The sequence below is a fragment of the Amphiprion ocellaris genome, chromosome 19 (genome assembly GCF_022539595.1).
Source record: "Amphiprion ocellaris isolate individual 3 ecotype Okinawa chromosome 19, ASM2253959v1, whole genome shotgun sequence".
Lineage (NCBI taxonomy): Eukaryota > Metazoa > Chordata > Actinopteri > Pomacentridae > Amphiprion > Amphiprion ocellaris.
In genome coordinates this window covers 11,718,832-11,737,956 of record NC_072784.1, presented here as the reverse complement: position 1 = coordinate 11,737,956, position 19,125 = coordinate 11,718,832, and the positions used below count along the sequence as shown (strand labels likewise).

General features: G+C 37.5%; 2 protein-coding genes across 2 annotated transcripts; one reads left to right on the top strand and one right to left on the bottom strand.

Annotated features, from left to right (window-relative positions):
• Positions 1-1,280: 1,280 nt before the first annotated feature.
• Positions 1,281-13,846, bottom strand: dnajc7 (DnaJ (Hsp40) homolog, subfamily C, member 7). The gene is made up of 14 exons (XM_023293505.3): positions 13,701-13,846; positions 11,062-11,150; positions 10,803-10,927; positions 10,349-10,462; positions 9,988-10,062; positions 9,791-9,909; positions 8,701-8,854; positions 8,343-8,507; positions 6,566-6,657; positions 6,339-6,412; positions 5,309-5,455; positions 4,201-4,353; positions 2,659-2,721; positions 1,281-2,563 (listed from the first exon to the last, which is right to left on the bottom strand). Exons 1-14 carry the CDS (start codon positions 13,772-13,774, stop codon positions 2,526-2,528), a joined length of 1,482 nt encoding a protein of 493 aa, XP_023149273.2. The 5' UTR covers positions 13,775-13,846; the 3' UTR covers positions 1,281-2,525.
• nkiras2 (NFKB inhibitor interacting Ras-like 2) lies at positions 13,739-18,014 on the top strand. Its single transcript, XM_023293506.3, has 4 exons — positions 13,739-13,875; positions 14,782-14,904; positions 15,288-15,529; positions 16,807-18,014. The coding sequence occupies exons 2-4, from the start codon at positions 14,811-14,813 to the stop codon at positions 17,047-17,049; spliced, it is 579 nt and encodes a 192-aa protein (XP_023149274.1). The 5' UTR covers positions 13,739-13,875; positions 14,782-14,810; the 3' UTR covers positions 17,050-18,014.
• The last annotated feature ends 1,111 nt before the right edge of the window (positions 18,015-19,125 follow it).

The following is a 19,125-nucleotide window of genomic DNA, read 5'->3' as shown; positions in this document are numbered from 1 at the left end:
TGCAATGTTCCAATATCAGCTGCAATATCTCATTATAACGTGCAATATTTCATGATGTGGAATGTGTTTTTTTCTTATGCAGTACTTCAATTTCCTGTGCAATATTTGAATTCAAAGTTAAATATTTCATCATCATGTGAATGTGCCTCAAATTTAACCCATCCAAGTAAAATGATATTGGACCTGAACCTGGTCTAACATGGCTCAGATGTGGAAAAAAGCAGTAAGATCTATTCTTAGCTTTGCATTTTCACAAATAGAATAAACATCTCACAAACCACAAACTATGTTTTAAAGAATCTTTAGCCTCTCAGACAAACTGATCTAGATTGGACTGTTTTTGATCTGGACCTGTTCTAAAGTGGTCGACGTGAAAAAGAAAAACGAGTAAAATCTCAACTTTTGCATCCAAGTAGAATAAATTGAACAAGTTGAAAATATTGTTGAAATCAAATTCTGCCAGAGACAAAACAAACGTATGTGACTTACTTCTGAAAATTTTATTTGGTTTGCGAAAATGCAAAAAAAAAAAAAGATTTTACTGCTTTCTAGTGCATGTATGACAGCAAACACAAAGAGTCTCTATGGTCTTATGTGATCTACATGTGAGACATATTTTTTGCATTTTCACAAATAGAATAAAGCTTTAACTAAGTAACTGTGCTTTAAAGAATCTTTAACCTTAGATTTGGGACTTGAACCTGATCCAACAACCTTAAAACATCAAAAAAGCAGTAACATTTTTAAAAATTTTGTGTAATGTTTCATTGTTGTTTTTTTTTTTAAATCCCTCACCGGAGAAATTTATTTTCTTTATGCCTTAGTATTTTAATTTCTTCCTTGAAAAACACTTTGGCTTTAGAAAAGTACTCTACTAAATACAGATTATTATTTTTATCATCACAACGTCAGTGAAGTTACTCGTGTAAAATGTCCACAACTCAGCATGACTGCATCTGAAAGTAGATTTCAAATGTTATATGTTAAGTTGGTGATGCTGTTCTCCATTCACACTGTATTTCTAGTTAATAACAATAAATGGATGAATAATCTTAGAATTAAATAGTAATCACAAATGCTAGGCATCATAAAGTTGATTAAAGCTACTGAAGCTGTTCAAAAAAGCATTTTAAGACTGTTTTCTTGCTTTAAAACTGCAAATTTATCATCAACTCCATCAGCAATAGGTTCAAATATTAAACTGTAGCTGAATTGGCTTTAATCGTCCCCCCAGTGTGTTAAAATTAATCTGCACAAATATACAAACTGAAAGAAAAGAATTTAGGGGAAACCCAGAGGAGGCCAACTTTATTGACACGGCTGGTACTTTTCCAGGGTAAAGAGAAGATGGTTTCACCATTAAAGGTCAAAAACAATGAGAACACAGATGAGGACGCTCTTCTTCTTCTTCTCCTCTGCACTCATCAGGAAGTAACTGAACTTTCTCAGACATTATTATGATATTCTATCTGTTGAACTGAGCAAAATTAAACAGTTTGCATCACGGTCGAGTAACACGTACAGCATATTCAACTTTAGCACGACATTTCATGCAGGCCGAGCAAAACAAATTCCTTCCTGAGGTTTGTTTTTTTTTTATCTCAGTTAAAAATCTCTTTCAGACAGAAGAGCGTCTTCATCTCATGCCAATGCTTCTATCAGACAGCAAAATTTACAATAAATATACATATGAAAATTTTAAAAAAATGGAAAAAAAATAATCAACTATCATCACAAATCAACACTTTACATTCCAGTAAAATGTACAATGCAGCAATCTGTGAATGGCAACGTCAAACGGAAAACCTGTGACAACGAGAAACGCAACAAGGAGGGACAGCGCCGCCGCCATCTGTACTACTGTGCTTCGCTGTGTGTTTATGTGAGAATAGCTTTAGACGCCAGCTGTTGTCAAATTTTAGAAAAAATGACCGGGGAGGCAGTTTTCAGTGCGAATTCGTAGCAGCCAACTGTCTGTCCGAGCGACAGGTTTCTTCAAAAATAAAGAGGAGGAGAGGCACCGCTTGCTCAGTGATTTTCCTCAGAAATCAGTGAGCAAGTTAAGTTTCATGCAGAGAAAAAGAGAAAAAAAAAACTCCCCTCAGCAGTAAGTCGAGATGAGCAGGGTAAAAGCGAGCAAGTTTCCTCCCGGATGGCACTCATCCTGCATCGGATCCCTAAAAAGCTCTGAATAGCTGCACAATCTCTCCTAAAATCACACCTCCGGAGAATATATTTGGACCAGTGTTGTTAGTCATTACTGACCTTCAAGTTTGTTTCGTTCTGGAAGGAAGAAAACTAAAAACCAGTAACGCTATCAACTGAGTCAGAGCCGCCGTGGTGTCCTGCTGCTATATGGGCGTTTAATCGTTTTGCTGCCTGTGGTCATTGGGTTGCATTCATTCAGTCAATGGCATAGACAAGAACCTGACTCAGTCAGTCATTAAATACAGATGGTGGGTTTAGGGGTCGACATTGCTGAAAAGTCCTGATGTAGTAGCTGTTGAGGTGGACAAGTCTTCCGATTAACCAAACTGGAAGAAGAAATTTCCAGGTCCAGATGCTGATAATCACAAAAATATTATTAGTAACTCAAATATATTCACTGTTTTCTCAAAAATGCGACAGCTTTTTGTACAAAAAGAAAACAGAAATTACCTTCAAAACTAAAACCTCCCGGACCTCCGAAGAACGCTTTGAAAATGTTGTTGGCATCAAATTCTGCCAGAGACACAAAGAAAGTAAGTTATTTATTTTGAAAATCTTTTTCGATTTAGAAAAATGTTAAAAAAAAAAAAAAGAGGTTTTCACCGCTTTTTACTGCCCATCTGTATAGAATGTTTTTGATCTGGACCAGGTCTAATGTGGTCAACTAAGAAAAATCTTAAAAAAAAAAAAAAAAAAAAAAAAAAAAAAGTAAAAAATAAAATCTAAATTTTTGCCTTCAAGTAGAAGTAAATTTAACAACTTCAATAACTTGAAAATGTTATTGGCATCACATTCTGCCAAAAACAAAACAAAAGTGAGCTACTTATTTTTAACTTATTTTTGAAATCTTTACTCGGTTTCCGAAAACATAAAAAAAAAAACAAAAAAAAAAAAAAACAAGGATTTTACAGCTTTTGTCACATCTCAGAGACGAACTAGTCCAGATCTGACAGTAAACACAGAGTGGCTTTAGTTCTTGGCATTAAATTCTAGTTATTTAAGCTTTTTATTTAAAAAAAATAATTAAATCTTTATTCGGTTTACGAAAATGCAAAGAAATAAAGATTTTACTGCTTTATTCATCTCAGAGACAATCTAGTCCAGATCTGACAGTAAATATCAAGAAGCTTTAGTTCTTGATCTGGTTTTATGTGATCTACATGTGGAAAAAAGAAGTGAAATCTCTTTTTTTTTTTGCATTTTCATGAACAGAACAAAATTTTAGCAACTGAGTAACTGGGCTTTGAAGAGTGTTTAGCCTTCGATTTGGGACCTGAACCTGGTTCAAATGCGGAAAAAAAGCAGTAAAATCTTTTCTTTTTTTTCATTTTCACAAATAGAATAAATGTTTCACAAACCAGAAACTATGTTCTAGAGAATCTTCAGCGTCTCAGAGACAAACTGATCCAGATGTGAACCATTTGTATAAAACGTTATTTGATCTAGACCTGGTCTAATGTGGTCTACATGTGAGAAAAAAATGCAAAATCTTAATTTTTGCATTCAAGTAGAATAAATTTAACAATTTGAAAATGTTGTTGGAATCAAATTCTGGCAGAGAAAAAAAAAGGAAGTAAGAACCAACACAGAAAACTTAAACTATGTGCATATTATCAATTATTAAACTTCATATTCTGCCTTTTTACAAAAGATTCCAAACAAAATATGTCTATTTTATTTTGACTCTGATGCAGCAAATTCTCTTAATCTTTTGTCACTATGTGTTCTTGAGCAACGTTGCGACCACAGCACAATCTGACTGAAGAGTTTAAACAGCCTAACGGAAATGTTGAAAAGTTCGCTTTCAATAAAAAAAATGTGAGAATCATAAATAAACAAAGGCATTTCAACAAAGTTTGTGTTATTCTACAACCTGACAACGAGATTTTAACTTTTGCTGAAACTGTATAGGAGTTAACAGGCTCCTACAAAACTAATATTCAGTATTAATCCTATCTAAAAACGTCGATTGAAATAATTACGCTTACTCACCTCCCATGTTCATGCCGTCGTCCTCGAGATCCTGTCCGCTGTCGTAGCGAGATTTCTTCTTTGGGTCTGAAAGAACGCTGAAAGCTTCTCCAACCTCCTTAAACTTCTTCTCTTCTTCCTTCTGCACCTCAGGACTCGCTCCACTGTGACGGTCTGAAGAAATAAACAAAACAAAACAGAAGTGTTGAAGTGTATCAATCCTAATTAATTTGGTACTTGTGTGTAAAACAATACAATATCCGTGTTTCCACATAATGATTAAGCATATTTAAGGTGAACTTTTAAAACACAAATTAGTCTTATGTTTGTTATATTTTCTGCTATTGAAGAAAACGCATCATTTTCTGGAGAATGGAGGACAGTGCCTTTGATGGAATAGCCCTTTTTGCGATGTAATATTTTGTTCACCCAGCCATCCACCCCCACCTCCTCCCTCTGCCGACTGAACACGTTTCTTTGGAATTTTAAAGAGAAACTGATAAAAACTTTCAAAATATAACAAAAAAAATAAAATCTGACTTAGGTGTGTTCCCATTAACAGCTTTGGAGGGTATAAACTAGAATAAAGGTGGTGCAAGGAGCTGCGTAACACATAGCTGTAATAAACAGAGCAGGAAAAGCTGGACCTTAAATCAGTTCTTTGGGTTAACTTTGTCAATCTACGAGAGAAAAATGGAAAGATATCTTCAAGAATCCTTTTCAACTTGTAATCATTGTTGGCATCAACCATGTTTCATTCTGTCCAGAGTCTCTAGAAGCACAACAACTTATCAGTCATGGAAGTGAAGTGTTCGCATATTCAAAAAACATGTTTTCATCTCACTGCCGACCTGTCCAGGGTGTCCCCGGCCTCCAGCCCCCCCGCAACCCTAATGAGGATCAAGCAGTGTATAGATAATGGATGCATAGATGGATGGATGTTTTCATCTCCCATGAAGCACATTTCCTATATTTACAGAAAGTCAAAAACCACCTCAAGAGAAGGTAACACTTTGTGCAAAATTTCCGACATTATCTTTAGAATTTTGTCATTTCCTTTTGCTAAAGCGAGGCTCCAAAATGCCTATAAAGAAATATAATAGAAGAACGGGCTGGAGAAATCAGTCACCTGGGTGATGTAAAAGCGCCCGCTTGCGGTAGGCTTTCTTAATCTCCTCTTCTGTGGCGTTTTTATCCACACCGAGAACCTTGTAGTAATCTTTCCGTTTGCTTTTCTTCAACTCCAGCTGAGCATTTTTCAGGAGGTGTTTGTGTTCTATAGAATAAAGGGAAAAAAAGAGACCACACAGATCAAAAAAACTTTGTATTTAAGAAGCTCTCAGTGACACATTAATGCCAGTTTAAGCTGGCTATTTTAAGTCCACAAGGACATGCCCATAAAATGCAAGTGCCAGGAAAACTTAAAAGAAATACTTGTTGTGAGAAGAGACTGTAGAAGATTCTGTGTCATCCACACCTTTAGAATTCATCATTAAAAGAGATGTAATTGAAGTAGTTGCTACAGGACAACGAATGAAATGAAACTTATCTAAAACCAAGGATAAACCAAGTTCAAAACTGGTCTAAACCAAACCAAAAACAGTCCAAAACAATGTGCTTTGAGTTGCTTTCCATCTACAGAGCTCAAACACGGCAGGAAGTTCTAAATTCTCCAGATATCCTGTGCTTGACACCCCTCAGGAATAACCACTGATAAAGGGCCACAGCCCAATCAGTAACCAGTTGCTATATCCTGTAAAAAAGAGCCGTCCACTCACAACCTTTCAGAAACATCCACAGGAGCCTTAGCTGTTTTTTGTGTTTGATATGAAGGGCACACATAGCTGTCTGCTGCCCACTTTAAAAGTCCATAATATCTGTCATGAAGAAACCACGAATTGGCCTTTATGCAGCATATAAAACAATTTTCTAAGCTAACACCAAGAAAAATGCAGCAAGCTGAACAAGACAAAAATGGCAAAAGTAGTTTTACAACAACAACTATATTTTCACTGGAGGGGGGTAAACTAATAATGCCACCTCTTGTAGTGACACTACCGCCCGACACTCGTGATAACAGTCAGATGTTTTCAGCAGAGTAGGTTCCGTTTAAGATTAAATAACTGAGCTTAGTCACAATAGCACAGTCCACTTCTCACCTTTTGTCTTCTCTGTCTGGTATACCTTCTCATAATCCCGCACTGCCTCTTCGTACTGTTCTGTGTCCATGTAGCTGCAGCACAAATATGTATATTACAGTTTAAACAGTAAAATATAAGTGCAGATAATGACTGTCCTCTCTAGTGTCGAGTGACAACATCAGAAAACTGAATACAAGATCGACTGGAACCTCCACCAACAACCAAGTGAGAAATCCTCGACGTACCACTGCGCTCTCCTTAAATAGGCCTTGATGTAGGTCTCATCCAGCTTAATGGCCTTCGTGCAGTCTTCAATGGCCTGTTCTAGTTTCTTCAGCTTTCAAAGAAAGAGAAAATGTGTGACCATGTGAGGCAGAAAGAGGGAAAAAGCAGCAGCAGCGACCTAGATCTGCTGATGCGACAGACGAAAGAACACAATATAGAAAAACTTCACACTGTCATGGAGACAGATGAGGATTTGTGCTAAAATCTGAAATGAAGTAAATGATTGCATGTGTATTATGCATTATTGGCGAGTTTTGTTTGTTTGTGGTTCCCTTCCTTTTCTTTAAACATATTCTGCTTTATGGGAGATCATATGAACAGCTTGTGGCTATTAGGAATTAACCCCAAATTTTTTGCAAAGTGACTTCACATGTATCTTTTGAAGGTGAAAATACAAAAATTCCCCTTAAAAAAAATTTTTTTCCAGAACAATTCTGTAAGGCAGAATAAGCCTCATGTACTGTTAAAATAGCAAAAAAACTGAAACCTTGGCTTGTGATACAAATTCTACTGATGTTACAGCCTCAAAAATGGATGAAATGTCGACCAAAGACTGCATTTTAGTAGGAAATATGGACACAGGCCATAAATGGACACTTACAGGAACTTTCTGTGGCTTCAATATCATCCTCGTTTAAAAACGTTGCACTTTTTTTTCCATTTTCAAGAACCAATAATTAAAAATTGACTGTGCTGGAGTCATTCAGTCATTTAGATGTATTCTGAGAATCTATTCTTGAAACTATTCTGTCTGTGTCCTCCATATTTAATGGCTGTGGGAGTAAAATCTCTGGAGATACGCAACAGTGCTTGACAGTTGCTCACAAATGAAATTTCCTGTATTCAACCCTCTGAAACTCAAAAATTTGCCAGAAAAATCACCGAAATGGCACCATTTATCAGAGACAGAAACTGGATAAACAGAAAGAATTGTCAGATTTTCAACTTTCTGACTGTCCTGTGTTGTACATGCCATTCTGTTGGCAAAATAATCCAAATTTAAGTTTAAATTCTGAATATGTCTTCAAAATCACTTTATTCTACAAGACTCAATTAAAATTTCACTAAAATAAGCCATTTGGAGTCACCAAATTCTGTTAAAGAATAAAAATTCTGTGCTCCTCCGCACAATTATGAAGCCATTGTTGACTCAGCTGCAACTAACAGGAACGTGACAAAAACAAAAAAAAAAAAAAAACAGCCTTTCGGCTGAACTGCAGGCTGTGTTTACACAAAGTAGAAATAAAAGAAGAATGTAAATAAATAAAAATGTAAGTAGTAAAATATATATAGTATGTAGTATCACCATTTATTTCCAGTATTGGCAACACCTGCAGGCACAAATATTGGACATGTTGATTTCAAATTTTTCAAATCTAAAATATTAAAGAACTGTTTTTTTTAAAATTCATCTTATTTAAATGATTTATGATATTATAACTGTATCATACTGAACATACTGGTTGTGCTGCTTCCATAAAAGTCGTGGGACTTTATACTACAGTGAAAAATTGACAGGATGAAAAAAAAAAAAAACATCCAGAAACTGTTTGGATGTTTTGAGAGTAAAATACTTTCAGTGCCATGAGACAGTATTATAAAAACCAATATTAACAATGCATTATTTTTAGGAGTTTTTTTGGTCACAGCATGAATAGAATTACTCAAAATCTTAAAACCAAGTAAGGTTAGTTTTACAGCCCAAATGAAAAAACAACTTCTATGCACGTTGCTCACCTTAGATCCAACAGTGGCTCTGTTACAGTACAGCTTGGCATTAGTCTTGATGTTATTTGGGTCTATTGTTAGCGCCTCTGAGTACAGCTCATAGGCAGCCTCAAAGTTTCCTTCCTTGAACGCCTTGTTGCCCTCCTCCTTCTTGGCTTTTAGTGCTTTGGCATTCTGGAAAGACAACATATTCACATAAAACAAGGTTAAAAGCTACTCTGAGCAGTAAGTGAACTCAAAATGAGTAAAAGAAAAACCACAAAGTTATGTTTTCTAAGGCTATCTCCAGCTTGTTTTTTGCTATATTTAGAGGAATTCACAGCAGATTGTGTGATTGATTTGCACTGTAAAGGTCAGAAACACTCACTCTGCATGCGAGCCGAGCCTTATCGTGGTCGGGAGCCATACGAAGGGCCTGGACGAAGAACTGGACGGCCTTATCAATGCAGTCCTCGTAGTACAGACAAAGACCGCGAACGTACAGAGCGTCTGCGTTAGTGGAGTCCATCCGCAGAATATCACTGAAAGCAAACAGATCTTTCATGTTAGTGCTGGAAAATAGTGCACATTCCTGCACATATGAGCGATTAGGGTCCTCCTCTACTTTATACTAGGCTCTGTAGGTCAAGTATCATCCATTCTGATCATTTATACAGAGAAAACAACCCTGATATTGCCTGTGAACTCTTGTACGTGCACGTAAAATCACCCAAATCACAAAGAAGAAATGCAGCTTTGAAATATGTGGTATATTTAGCGACAGGTTATTCCCGGATATTCGGGTCCAGCCCTACTATTAGACACACACACATATATATAATGAGCACTCATGACGCCTACTCAATGGCACAATGACATTTAAATTGGGAGAGAAAACATACAGTTAAAAACAGCAAATAACATAACAACTATGGCTTCTAGTGTCATTATCTTTAAGGATTCATTTCACATATGAAAACTAAACTGTCGATTCTGTGCTTCCCTACATTGTCCCAAGGGTGCAGTCATGCAAACTCTGACAATAAGTGTGGTAACAGATGTGTCAACGTTAAATTTATCAGCTGTCAGATTGTAAAACTGCTTTAAAATGTAGAAACCAAGGAAGCACCACAGTTTCTGCCGGAAATCCCTTGATGATCTTCGCTTTCAAGGTAAATTAACAAGCTGGAGTGATTAAATTTAAGGCTTTTTCCAGCACTGTGATTTCAAATTTAACATCAAGCCTTCATACGCCCATGTGCACATCACTGCTTTCATGTTTCTACACATCTCTAAATCCTTTTTTTTGTTTCTGACTGATCAAACATTAAACAAAATCGGCAAAATGAGAGCTGAGCGGAGTTCGTGTTATGCAACATCCACACCTCAGCGGCTTGTTTTTCCCCTCTTTTTTCAGTCTGACCTGAATGTGACAGACTCCACTATTGTCAAACCTTTTTCTTACAATGCCTCCTTACCTGGCTACAGACTGAGCCTCGGGGTATCGACCCAGCAGGGCTAAACACTCGGCCTTCAGTATCTTGAACCTGTGACAAGCTGAGGCAGACTCCAAGGCACGGTCCATGCAAAACACAACCTAAAGAAAGCCACAGTTTAGTTGTATTCTAGTGGTTGTTATTAGTGAAATATTGCACCTCACAAATGAGAAACTTACCATTCTGAAGTCTCTCTTCTCAAATCCAATCTCTGCCATTCGCTCGTACTCCAGGATAGATTCTGCATTCCTAAGCTGTCAAAGGAATTTGAGGTATTCAGTGACAATAAAGAAGATGCACAGTAGTCAGATTTACAGCTACCACAGGCTCAGTGCTCCTAAACCAGGTCAACTTTGTAACCTAAACGCCTCCTTGTTTTCTCATTGAGAATTAACTGCGGCTCTGGCTGATCTCTGCTTAAACCTCTCCATGTCAGACTTCTGAACTTTACTCGCGGCAGCTTGGTCAAAGCTTATTTGACACCAGATAATCGTGTCCGAGTTGTCACATCGTGTTTTCTGAAAGGTGAGGTCGGCTCACCTCCTGCTGGGCCTTGCTGTTGTCCGGCTCCAGTTCCAGAACTCTCTGGAAGCAGCGGCTGGCGGCCATCGCGTTGCCAAGGGACAGGTGGCATTTACCCTCCCGCAGATGTCCCTGTGGGTAGAAGATTTAAGAGTTCACAGCCTCAAGTGATAATGTTCCTCAGTTCACACCCAACGTAAAAAACACTTATCGCTAGTCTTTAATTACTTCTTTACCATGTGATACACCTACAACAGGGATGAGCTGGAGCAAATGTATTAAGGAGCCCTGCAATACTAATTCCTACAAGCTCTACAATGTTATAAACTACAATCAAAGCTGCATAAAACCTCAAATTCAACTTCCGAAGCAGATGCTGTTTCGCGTCAATCTCTAGCTGAATATATTTAGCAATGAAAGACAACTAAAGAGGAAAAATCTCCACTTTAAATGGAATTAAATGCCTCGTCACCTTCATGAAGGAATTGTCTAGCCGTACTGCCTGCTGGGAATCCTCTAAAGCCTCTCGGTACCGACACAGCATCATTAGTGTGGCCGCCCGGTTTCCATAGTAACTTGCATTTTTTGGACACATATCTGTAAAAAGAAAAACAATTGGTATTGACATTTTATCAAGAACAAACTGAATTTCAATGTTTCATCAAAACAAAAAAGCATCCCGCTGACTAATAGCATGAAATATTATCAAAAAATAATTTGGGAATAATTACCGATGGCCTTGGTGTAATAATTGAAGGCTTCTGCATAATCCTTCTTGATATAAAAGGCATTGCCTTGTTCTTTGAAGCCCTCCGCTTCCCTGTGTGAAAGTGGGCAGAAAAAGCAGAAATTTTAGTAGATGAGATAGACATGAGTGATGTGAGTTTGCTTTACATAATTACAAATGAGGAATAAACTTCTTGTCTTTTTTTATTATTTTAACTGTAAGGCTTTTCAGTTGCATGATTCATACTCATGAGCAAGGCACCAACAAAGCAGGCAGACGGGGTCACGACTACCCAAAAAATCGAACCGGTCAAATTACATTCACTGAAACATTTCGGTCAATACATCTGACCGAAAAACAATACAAAATAAAAGTGAAGGCAGCATTAAATGACTGTGCAGCTGTCCATAAGCGTCACAGAGAGCGTAAAAGACAGCTTTGGCAGATTAAGTTGAAGTAGGTGCAAACATAGACCTCAAAATAGGAGCTGAAGTTTAGACTGTTGCTTCCAGCTGTTTAGGATTATTTCCTCTTAGTTTATTAAACATCTGCAGCATCAGGACCCATATGAGCTTTTCCATTTACACATTAACTTCATTAACTACCTATAAATAATCCATGAGCTGTCATAAATGATATAAATAATATCTGAGGTGTCACACAGAGACACGTTCTTCAGTCCTAAGTTTCGTCACCGTTGGATATTACGTGATGTTAAAGTTCGACCCATCTACTTTAATCAAACTATTTCTGTCATATGCAGCTTTTCACAGCAGGACAATTGCAGCAGTGACATCTGACATTAGCGCTCGAGCACAGCCTCTCTAATCAGTAAAATAATAACCAGAATATGGCAACAGGTAGCCCAGTAACAATAAAAACATATTTCATTGCACCACTGATTGCTATAGTTTGATCACTTATCACCATGGACACAATTTACAACGTTGAAATCATAAACGAGGGATGTGTTGCCTATACGTGACCTTTTTTCATTTAGATGCACAGCACCATCTCATCTCTCCAACTATTTTGAACAATGGTCATTTAAATTGCAAAAATATACAGTACATGAATGAAGATGAAACCACAGCATGTCAGTTTGCGACTCTTTAAGTCGTTTTCAACTATCCTCCAAACCACAACAGCATGACAGAATTCCTGAAATTCAGTTATTGCAACAGCTACAGAAAATTTCTGGAGGTGCCACCAAGCAGAGAAAGCATTTCCAAGATTGCAAATGACAGCGTGCACAAAAGATCGTTTCAGCATTGACACTGCAATGTGCACAATCGTCAAACTGCAGGGAACGCAATGCAAACTAAGGCAAATCAACCCAAATACGTCATGCTTCAACTTCAGCTGCTACTAGGAAAAAAAAGATAACTTGCACAGTTCCCATTTTTCATGACTAATCTACAAGAGAAGCCTGTCTGATTGAATGTCATTTACTCTGATTTAAGGGTTCCTGGAGTATTTCTAAATGTTTACCTACATGAGACAATGTGTGTCGACATGTGCAAAGCATAATGAGCCAATAACAGGAGAAAAACACAGAAAAGCAAGATGTGGTTGCTAAAAGATGCGTCACTTGTGTAGAAATGTTTTGGTTATGGAAACAATGACCAAAAACATGTACTGTGGGGGCAGCGTCTTACAACTGTTGCCACAACAAAACTAATTTATTTGACCATTTGAATCAGAACCTCAGTGCAATGAGTGCAACGAGCCAGATCTCAATGACATCAAAAGCAAAAACTATTTTTTATGTCTTTGCTTGTGTTACACCACAAGAGAAAGGTTCCAGGCAGCTTTTTAATAGTGATTTTTGACTTTCAATGCACATGCACTCCCTTGCAGAATCACCCCAATCATTCGATAATAAGAAATTCTTATAAGGTTTTTCAGGCCATCTGATAGAGATTCCTGCATTTTTCCCACATTGCAATGTCAGTTTCCTTTTCCAGTGATGTGCAGCCACACTGTATACTGCAGGAGCTTAGATAGAAACCCTTAAATTCAGTATCAGATCACAGATTGTGTGTGTTTCACTAGCCACCCCACAATCACAAATGTCTGGAGGTGCAGCAAGCATTGCAGAAGGTTGTGAATGACAGTGTTCATTAGAGAGTTAGAGCCAAACATAGAAAGAGCCACAGCAGCAGGGCAGCAGGGTCTATTCTGAGCCAACACGTAGCTATTTTATGAAGCAGGCGAGCAGAAGCAGAGCCAGGGACATATGACACCATGCTGTGGGCTACTGCCATTACTTTTTTTGGAGGCCTTTCATGTTTTACATCACGACCACACAGAGACTGAATGGTGTCACTACCCAGCTAATGCCATTCTGGGCATATCGCATTCGTGTGAAGCCAGAAATCAACGGCAGATTAATGTTTACAAACGTTACAGTAACTGGAACCCACGAATTTGGCTGAGGGGGGCTAAGTTGGGGGAGGACGAGCTAGCTAGACGCCCTCCGGGGCCAAATTTAGCTAAACAGTTAGCGGCGGCGCGGCCAGTTAGCTCCCACAGTGTGACGAGAAAATTAGCGAGACGTGGGCTGGAAATGGCGCACAACAGCAAGACACTTCGTTATACATGCGTTTCTGCCGCTGACAACGCCGCAGTAGCGTCCCGCACCTTTCTAATTCCTCGTCGCTGAGCAGTTCCATGTCAGGGTCCATGTTCACAGCATCACAGCTCTCCGCCGCCATTTTGCCGTCAATGAGGAGGGGCGTGGCTTCGTGCTGCAGTCGTTACGTACAACTGTAAACAGGAAGCGCTCCGCTGGCTGAGGAAGACGGTTTGCTAGCAGGTAGAAAAACACACTAATTTCCAATTAATAACAACAAGAACTTAGTGAATACCAGCGTATGTCATTATTAGACACGTTTTAGTCGGGGTAGTCCGTTTCAGTTTAAATAGGCGCCTGAAATTGTGATATTGTGGCTCTGTATCTTCTCGAAAGCTAATGCTAAGCTAACACACCGTTGAAGTTAGCCCACTTGCTTAGCTAATGTTTTATAATATACCTGTTACATCATTGAGATAGTGTCTGTTGCCTTTAATAAACAATGTATCAGCTCTGCGTTATTTAGTGCACATATGTTTATCATAGTATTAACGCTGCACGATACTGGAAAAAACTGACATATGCATAGAAAAATTTTGTCATATTATTTGCTATTTTAAACAAATTATTCTAGGATGACTTTGTAACTCGATACATCCGCAAGGAAAATAAATATCATCTCTAAAAAGCTGACAAAAGAGGCTGTAGCTAAGGGTCTCAACAGGCCAGTTGATGGGTGAATAATCCTAAATTTATTCATGTTTTACTAACTGCTTAATGCATTAAAACAAACTTTTAGTGGTTTTGTACACTGCAAAATCCTTATAAGGCTGCAATGTACAGATTATGAATATGCAAGGATTGCACTGATGGGTGTCGTATCAGTTTTAAAATAAGTTATTGTCCACAAATTGTACCCTTGAATTTCTGTGATAGATATTATAATAGAAAAATTATAGGAAAAAGGCCTTTTGGAACCTTCCCTCAATGACATGAAATTTACAAAAGATATATAGTTTTTGCTTTGGATGGCATTCAGAACTGGCTTTGCTCTTGTTATACAAAACTTTCTGTTGTCTTTGCACCAATTGTAAGTTATTAAATTGTGTAACAACAGTTTTTAATCTCAGTGTCTTCATCGATAAACAGATTTTTTAACCAGAGAGTGAGACATCATCATGGGTAAAAGCTGCAAGGTGGTGGTGTGTGGCCAGGCTGCAGTTGGAAAAACGGCTGTTCTGGAACAATTACTGTATGCCAATCATGTTGCAGGTATGTCTTATGCCTTTAATTAAAACTGTATTACCTTAATTAGTCCATATAAAGACGTCCCTGCTGATCAGCTGGTCCTGAGACTTACTGATCAGGCAACATCCAACACTGGATTAACCTCAGACCAGCACTGCTGTCCTACTAGTCAGAATAAACCATATCATTACATTACCAAAACCTAAAATAACGTTGTGTGTCATCTATTTTAGACTCGTGTCTCACTTAAACAGGTTTTTGCAAGTGCTTTTTCTCCTGACGCCACATTATACATAGTGTAGCGTCTTTGTTTCAAGTAAGGTAAAGTAAAAGTGTTTGGTCACAATTTGTAATATCACAAGTAGCTAATGTAATACTTGTGTCTGCCGTTGTTTGTCTACTCGTAGGCTCGGAGCCCATGGAGACTCTGGAGGATATTTACATCGGGTCCATAGAAACCGACCGTGGCACACGAGAGCAGGTGCGTTTCTATGACACCCGCGGACTCCGTGATGGGATGGAGTTCCCTCGACATTACTACACTTTTGCCGACGGCTTCGTACTCGTCTACAGCATTGACAGTAAAGAGTCCTTCAAGCGAATGGAGGCCCTGAAGAAAGACATCGATCGACACAGAGACAAGAAAGAGGTGAGAAAAGAACACAGTGAACACAGGTGACTTTTTTTGGCTTCTGTCACAGTTTTACTCACCGTGGCCTCATTTTTCACTATAATATAAAGTCCTGTACTTCTGTGAAAACAGAACAACTATGAAGAAGGAGAAAGAACTCAGAAATATCATCTGTACAGTTTAACACAGTTAGAATGTCATAAATCAGAACAAAAGTTGAATTTCTGTCATTAATAGTTTTACAAAAATGGAGAAAAAAAAATAGAAATAACACGTATAACCTGTTTTCCAAGTGCCCAAAGACGCTACCAAAACTGGAAAAAAATGGAGGTTCTACATATAAATAATATTCTATTATGTACATATTTAATTTGTTTACATTCTTTTCTCCTCTCTGCTCTGTGTAAACACAGCCCACGTTTCAGCTGAAAACTCCCCTAGTTTTTGTCACATGACTGTTGATAGCAGCTGAGTCACTAATCTCATCATGGTTGTGCCAAGGAGCGCAGAATTCTTTCTTTCTTACAGAATGTAGTTAAAGCATCTAGTCAATTTTTAGCATTTTTTAAAATGAATCATTTAGAATAAAGCAAAATATCACAACCTTAAGCTGATTGATTTGTTTACAGACCACTGGAAAGTTGAAAATCTGATGATTCTTTCTGTTTTTTACAGTTCCTTTACTCTAGGAAATGGTTTCAGTTTGGCTTTTTGGGGGGCTTCAGATTCTTAATTTAGTGGTATTTTAATAAAGCTGGGTTAATTTAGAGGCTGCTGATCAATAGATATCAATAAACAGTTGCTTTTGTTTGTTCTTGCAATCTTAGAATACATAAACCTGTGGTCTACTCAGAGCTTGACTTAGATATAATGTGGAAATTGCTTTTATCAACATTTCTAGTAAATTATTATAAATGCTAGGGAGAATACAATATAAAAACACAACTGTGCAAAATATTCTGCATTAAGTTACAGAATTTATTAATAGTGTAACAGCAGTGTGACAGCTATTGTTGTAATTTTGTTTTTGCAATTACTTTAGTGTGTGTTTAAAGATGGATACAAGGCTTTTATAAAACAGCTTTGAAGCTTTTTGAGCCCAGCACTTGCCTCTGGTCATGTACACAGACATTGATTCATCTGCTTTATGCTCTTGGATGTGAACTATTAATTTAAATGTTGTTTCCTCCTAATTTTATTTAGTTCCCATCAGACAATCTGCTGTAGTTGAAGCTGTAGTTAAAGCTGTAGAAATGTCCCTGCTGTGGATCTAACCTGATAATCCTCATCTATAGGTGACCATTGTGGTTCTGGGCAACAAGCTGGACAAGCAGGACGAAAGGAGAATTGACTCTAACATGGCTCAGAACTGGGCGAAGAACGAGAAGGTTCGTCTGTGGGAAGTTTCGGTGGTGGACCGACGTACGCTGATCGAACCCTTTGTCTACTTGGCCAGCAAAATGACCCAACCACAGAGCAAATCCACTTTTCCTCTCAGTCGCAACAAGAACAAGAGCAGTGGCTCAACAGACAGTTAAAACACCACATACATCTGGAGGTGTGTTAAAGGGAACCCGGTTTTATGAATAAATTAATATTGATGTCAGAAGGGATGCAGGATTTTGAAAAGGCAGGATGATTGTATGGCTATTTATATATACTGTTAATATAGCATATATATTTGATGTTGTGGTGGAAAACTACTTTAATTATGACAGTATAATTGCTTATCTTTATGTTTTATGTCCATGTCAGCTATGAAATGGAAGAATCTTGTAGAATTATGGTCAAACTTTTTCACTGAACGCATTAGCAGCCATTTTCGGACCGTAGAACTGTGGGCTTCAGATCCTACATATTGTAGTTGTTGAACTACTGACAATCAGCATTTTGATCTCCGTTTATCTCATTATGTTCGCTGTATCGATAAATCAGGACTTTGCACAATGTACACTGGCTTGTATTTTCCGTACACACAGGCTTTATCAGGAAAAGGTCACACAAATGTTGAATTTCACGTTAAATGATCAGCGTCTGAAGGTGCATCACTGTGCTGTTAGTTGATGTAGAGATTTGTTACACTAAACATGTATTTGTTGCTGAGACATTGACATTCCTGACCACACGCAGCCGTCTGCACAATCTTCTGAGTATAAGACATGAATAGCAGATGTTTCTACAGGCTCAGGTGCTACTTTCTCTGGTTGTTCCACTTGAAAGCATTGATAACAAACTTAATTCACATTATCAGTTGCTGCTGAAGTCAAACCTAGACGTAGATTTTAGCAGCTTTGGATTCTGTTTCATTGAAAATATGAACAGTGTTGGTATTATCTTGAAAACCGTGTTTGTGCCAGAATCTATCAAACACTATGTATCATACATGCAATGTTTTTTTTAATGGAACATCAAGCTTTTAATGTATAAATGTCCTTGAAGTGGGCTCACTTGATATTTGTTTGCATGTACTGTGAACAAATTAAAGCCTTTTTCTGTGCCTGAAGATGGTTTGTGGTTTTGCTGAATCCTATAAAGCACAGGAAGACTCTTAATTTAGAAATGGCTGAACAAGAGAGGAAATAATTTGGCATTTTTATGACATTTGCTGATGATATCAGTACTTTTAAGCATTTCTGAGTGAAAACGTTTGCACTTCACAGTAGAAAATCTTGTAGTTCATACAGTTATGACAAAAATTGGTTCACTGATCTTATTTATAAGAACTAGACTGAAAATGAGCGCTAAAAATTAATACAAATGATGATTTATTGTTATTTCTACTGGCAGTGATGCTGGATCTAGTCTATTTTATATCATGAGTATCTGCTGCCCTCCAGTGTTCACACTGACAAGATGCAACACCATCTACTGTATGATTAAACCACAGCAAATCTGTTAAATTATGTTTTTAATCATTTTGTAGGATTTTAACTGGAGTATTTTCATTATACTCACATGATGAGTAACACTGTAATGTCAAAACAGTAGTAACTTTATTTTTTTTTCCTGGGAAATTCACCACACACTAACTGTATTTCTCTTCTGGAAAACACTTTGACTCTGGCTGTAGTTTTAAGTGCCCTGTATAAATAATAGTGACTTAATTCCTGATTTTAGGTTTATATTACTTATCCATATTAGCTATGGTGCTAAGATGGCAATGAATATCATTGTAAAAAGATGTTAAAGAATAATAACACTGTAAATATCAGTAAAATGAATTGTATTTCAATTTGGGTCAATCTTCTCATTAAAAGATCTTATTTCAGTCTTCACAGGCTAATTTTTAAAAATGATTTCCAAAATGATTTAAAAATTATTCAAAATGATAAAACAACTTGTCCAAAACTAACTAAAACCTGTCCAAGATAGCTCAAAAACTGTCCAAAATATCTTGAAAACTTCTCCAAAATGGCTCAAAACTTGTCCAAAACAACTTTTTCAATTAATATCAAATCTGAAATTAAAAAAATCTTGGATTCCCAGCTATCTGAGCTGCTGAAATAACAGAGAGAACCCGGGTGCAGGCACAGATAAGTCAGACAGGTGGACACGGAAACAGGTCTTTATTTTAACAAAAACTAACTAAACCAATACAGAAAGGGGAAAACAAA

Coding starts and splice junctions, on each gene's coding strand:
- dnajc7 (XM_023293505.3), bottom strand. CDS start 13,774: ATGGCGGCGGAGAGCTGTGATGCTGTGAACATGGACCCTGACATGGAA. Junction 8,508..8,700: donor AGGCTCGGCTCGCATGCAGA/GTGAGTGTTTCT, acceptor TTGTCTTTCCAG/AATGCCAAAGCACTAAAAGC. Junction 4,354..5,308: donor GGCGCTTTTACATCACCCAG/GTGACTGATTTC, acceptor TTATTTCTTCAG/ACCGTCACAGTGGAGCGAGT.
- nkiras2 (XM_023293506.3), top strand. CDS start 14,811: ATGGGTAAAAGCTGCAAGGTGGTGGTGTGTGGCCAGGCTGCAGTTGGA. Junction 14,905..15,287: donor GTATGCCAATCATGTTGCAG/GTATGTCTTATG, acceptor GTCTACTCGTAG/GCTCGGAGCCCATGGAGACT. Junction 15,530..16,806: donor GACACAGAGACAAGAAAGAG/GTGAGAAAAGAA, acceptor CCTCATCTATAG/GTGACCATTGTGGTTCTGGG.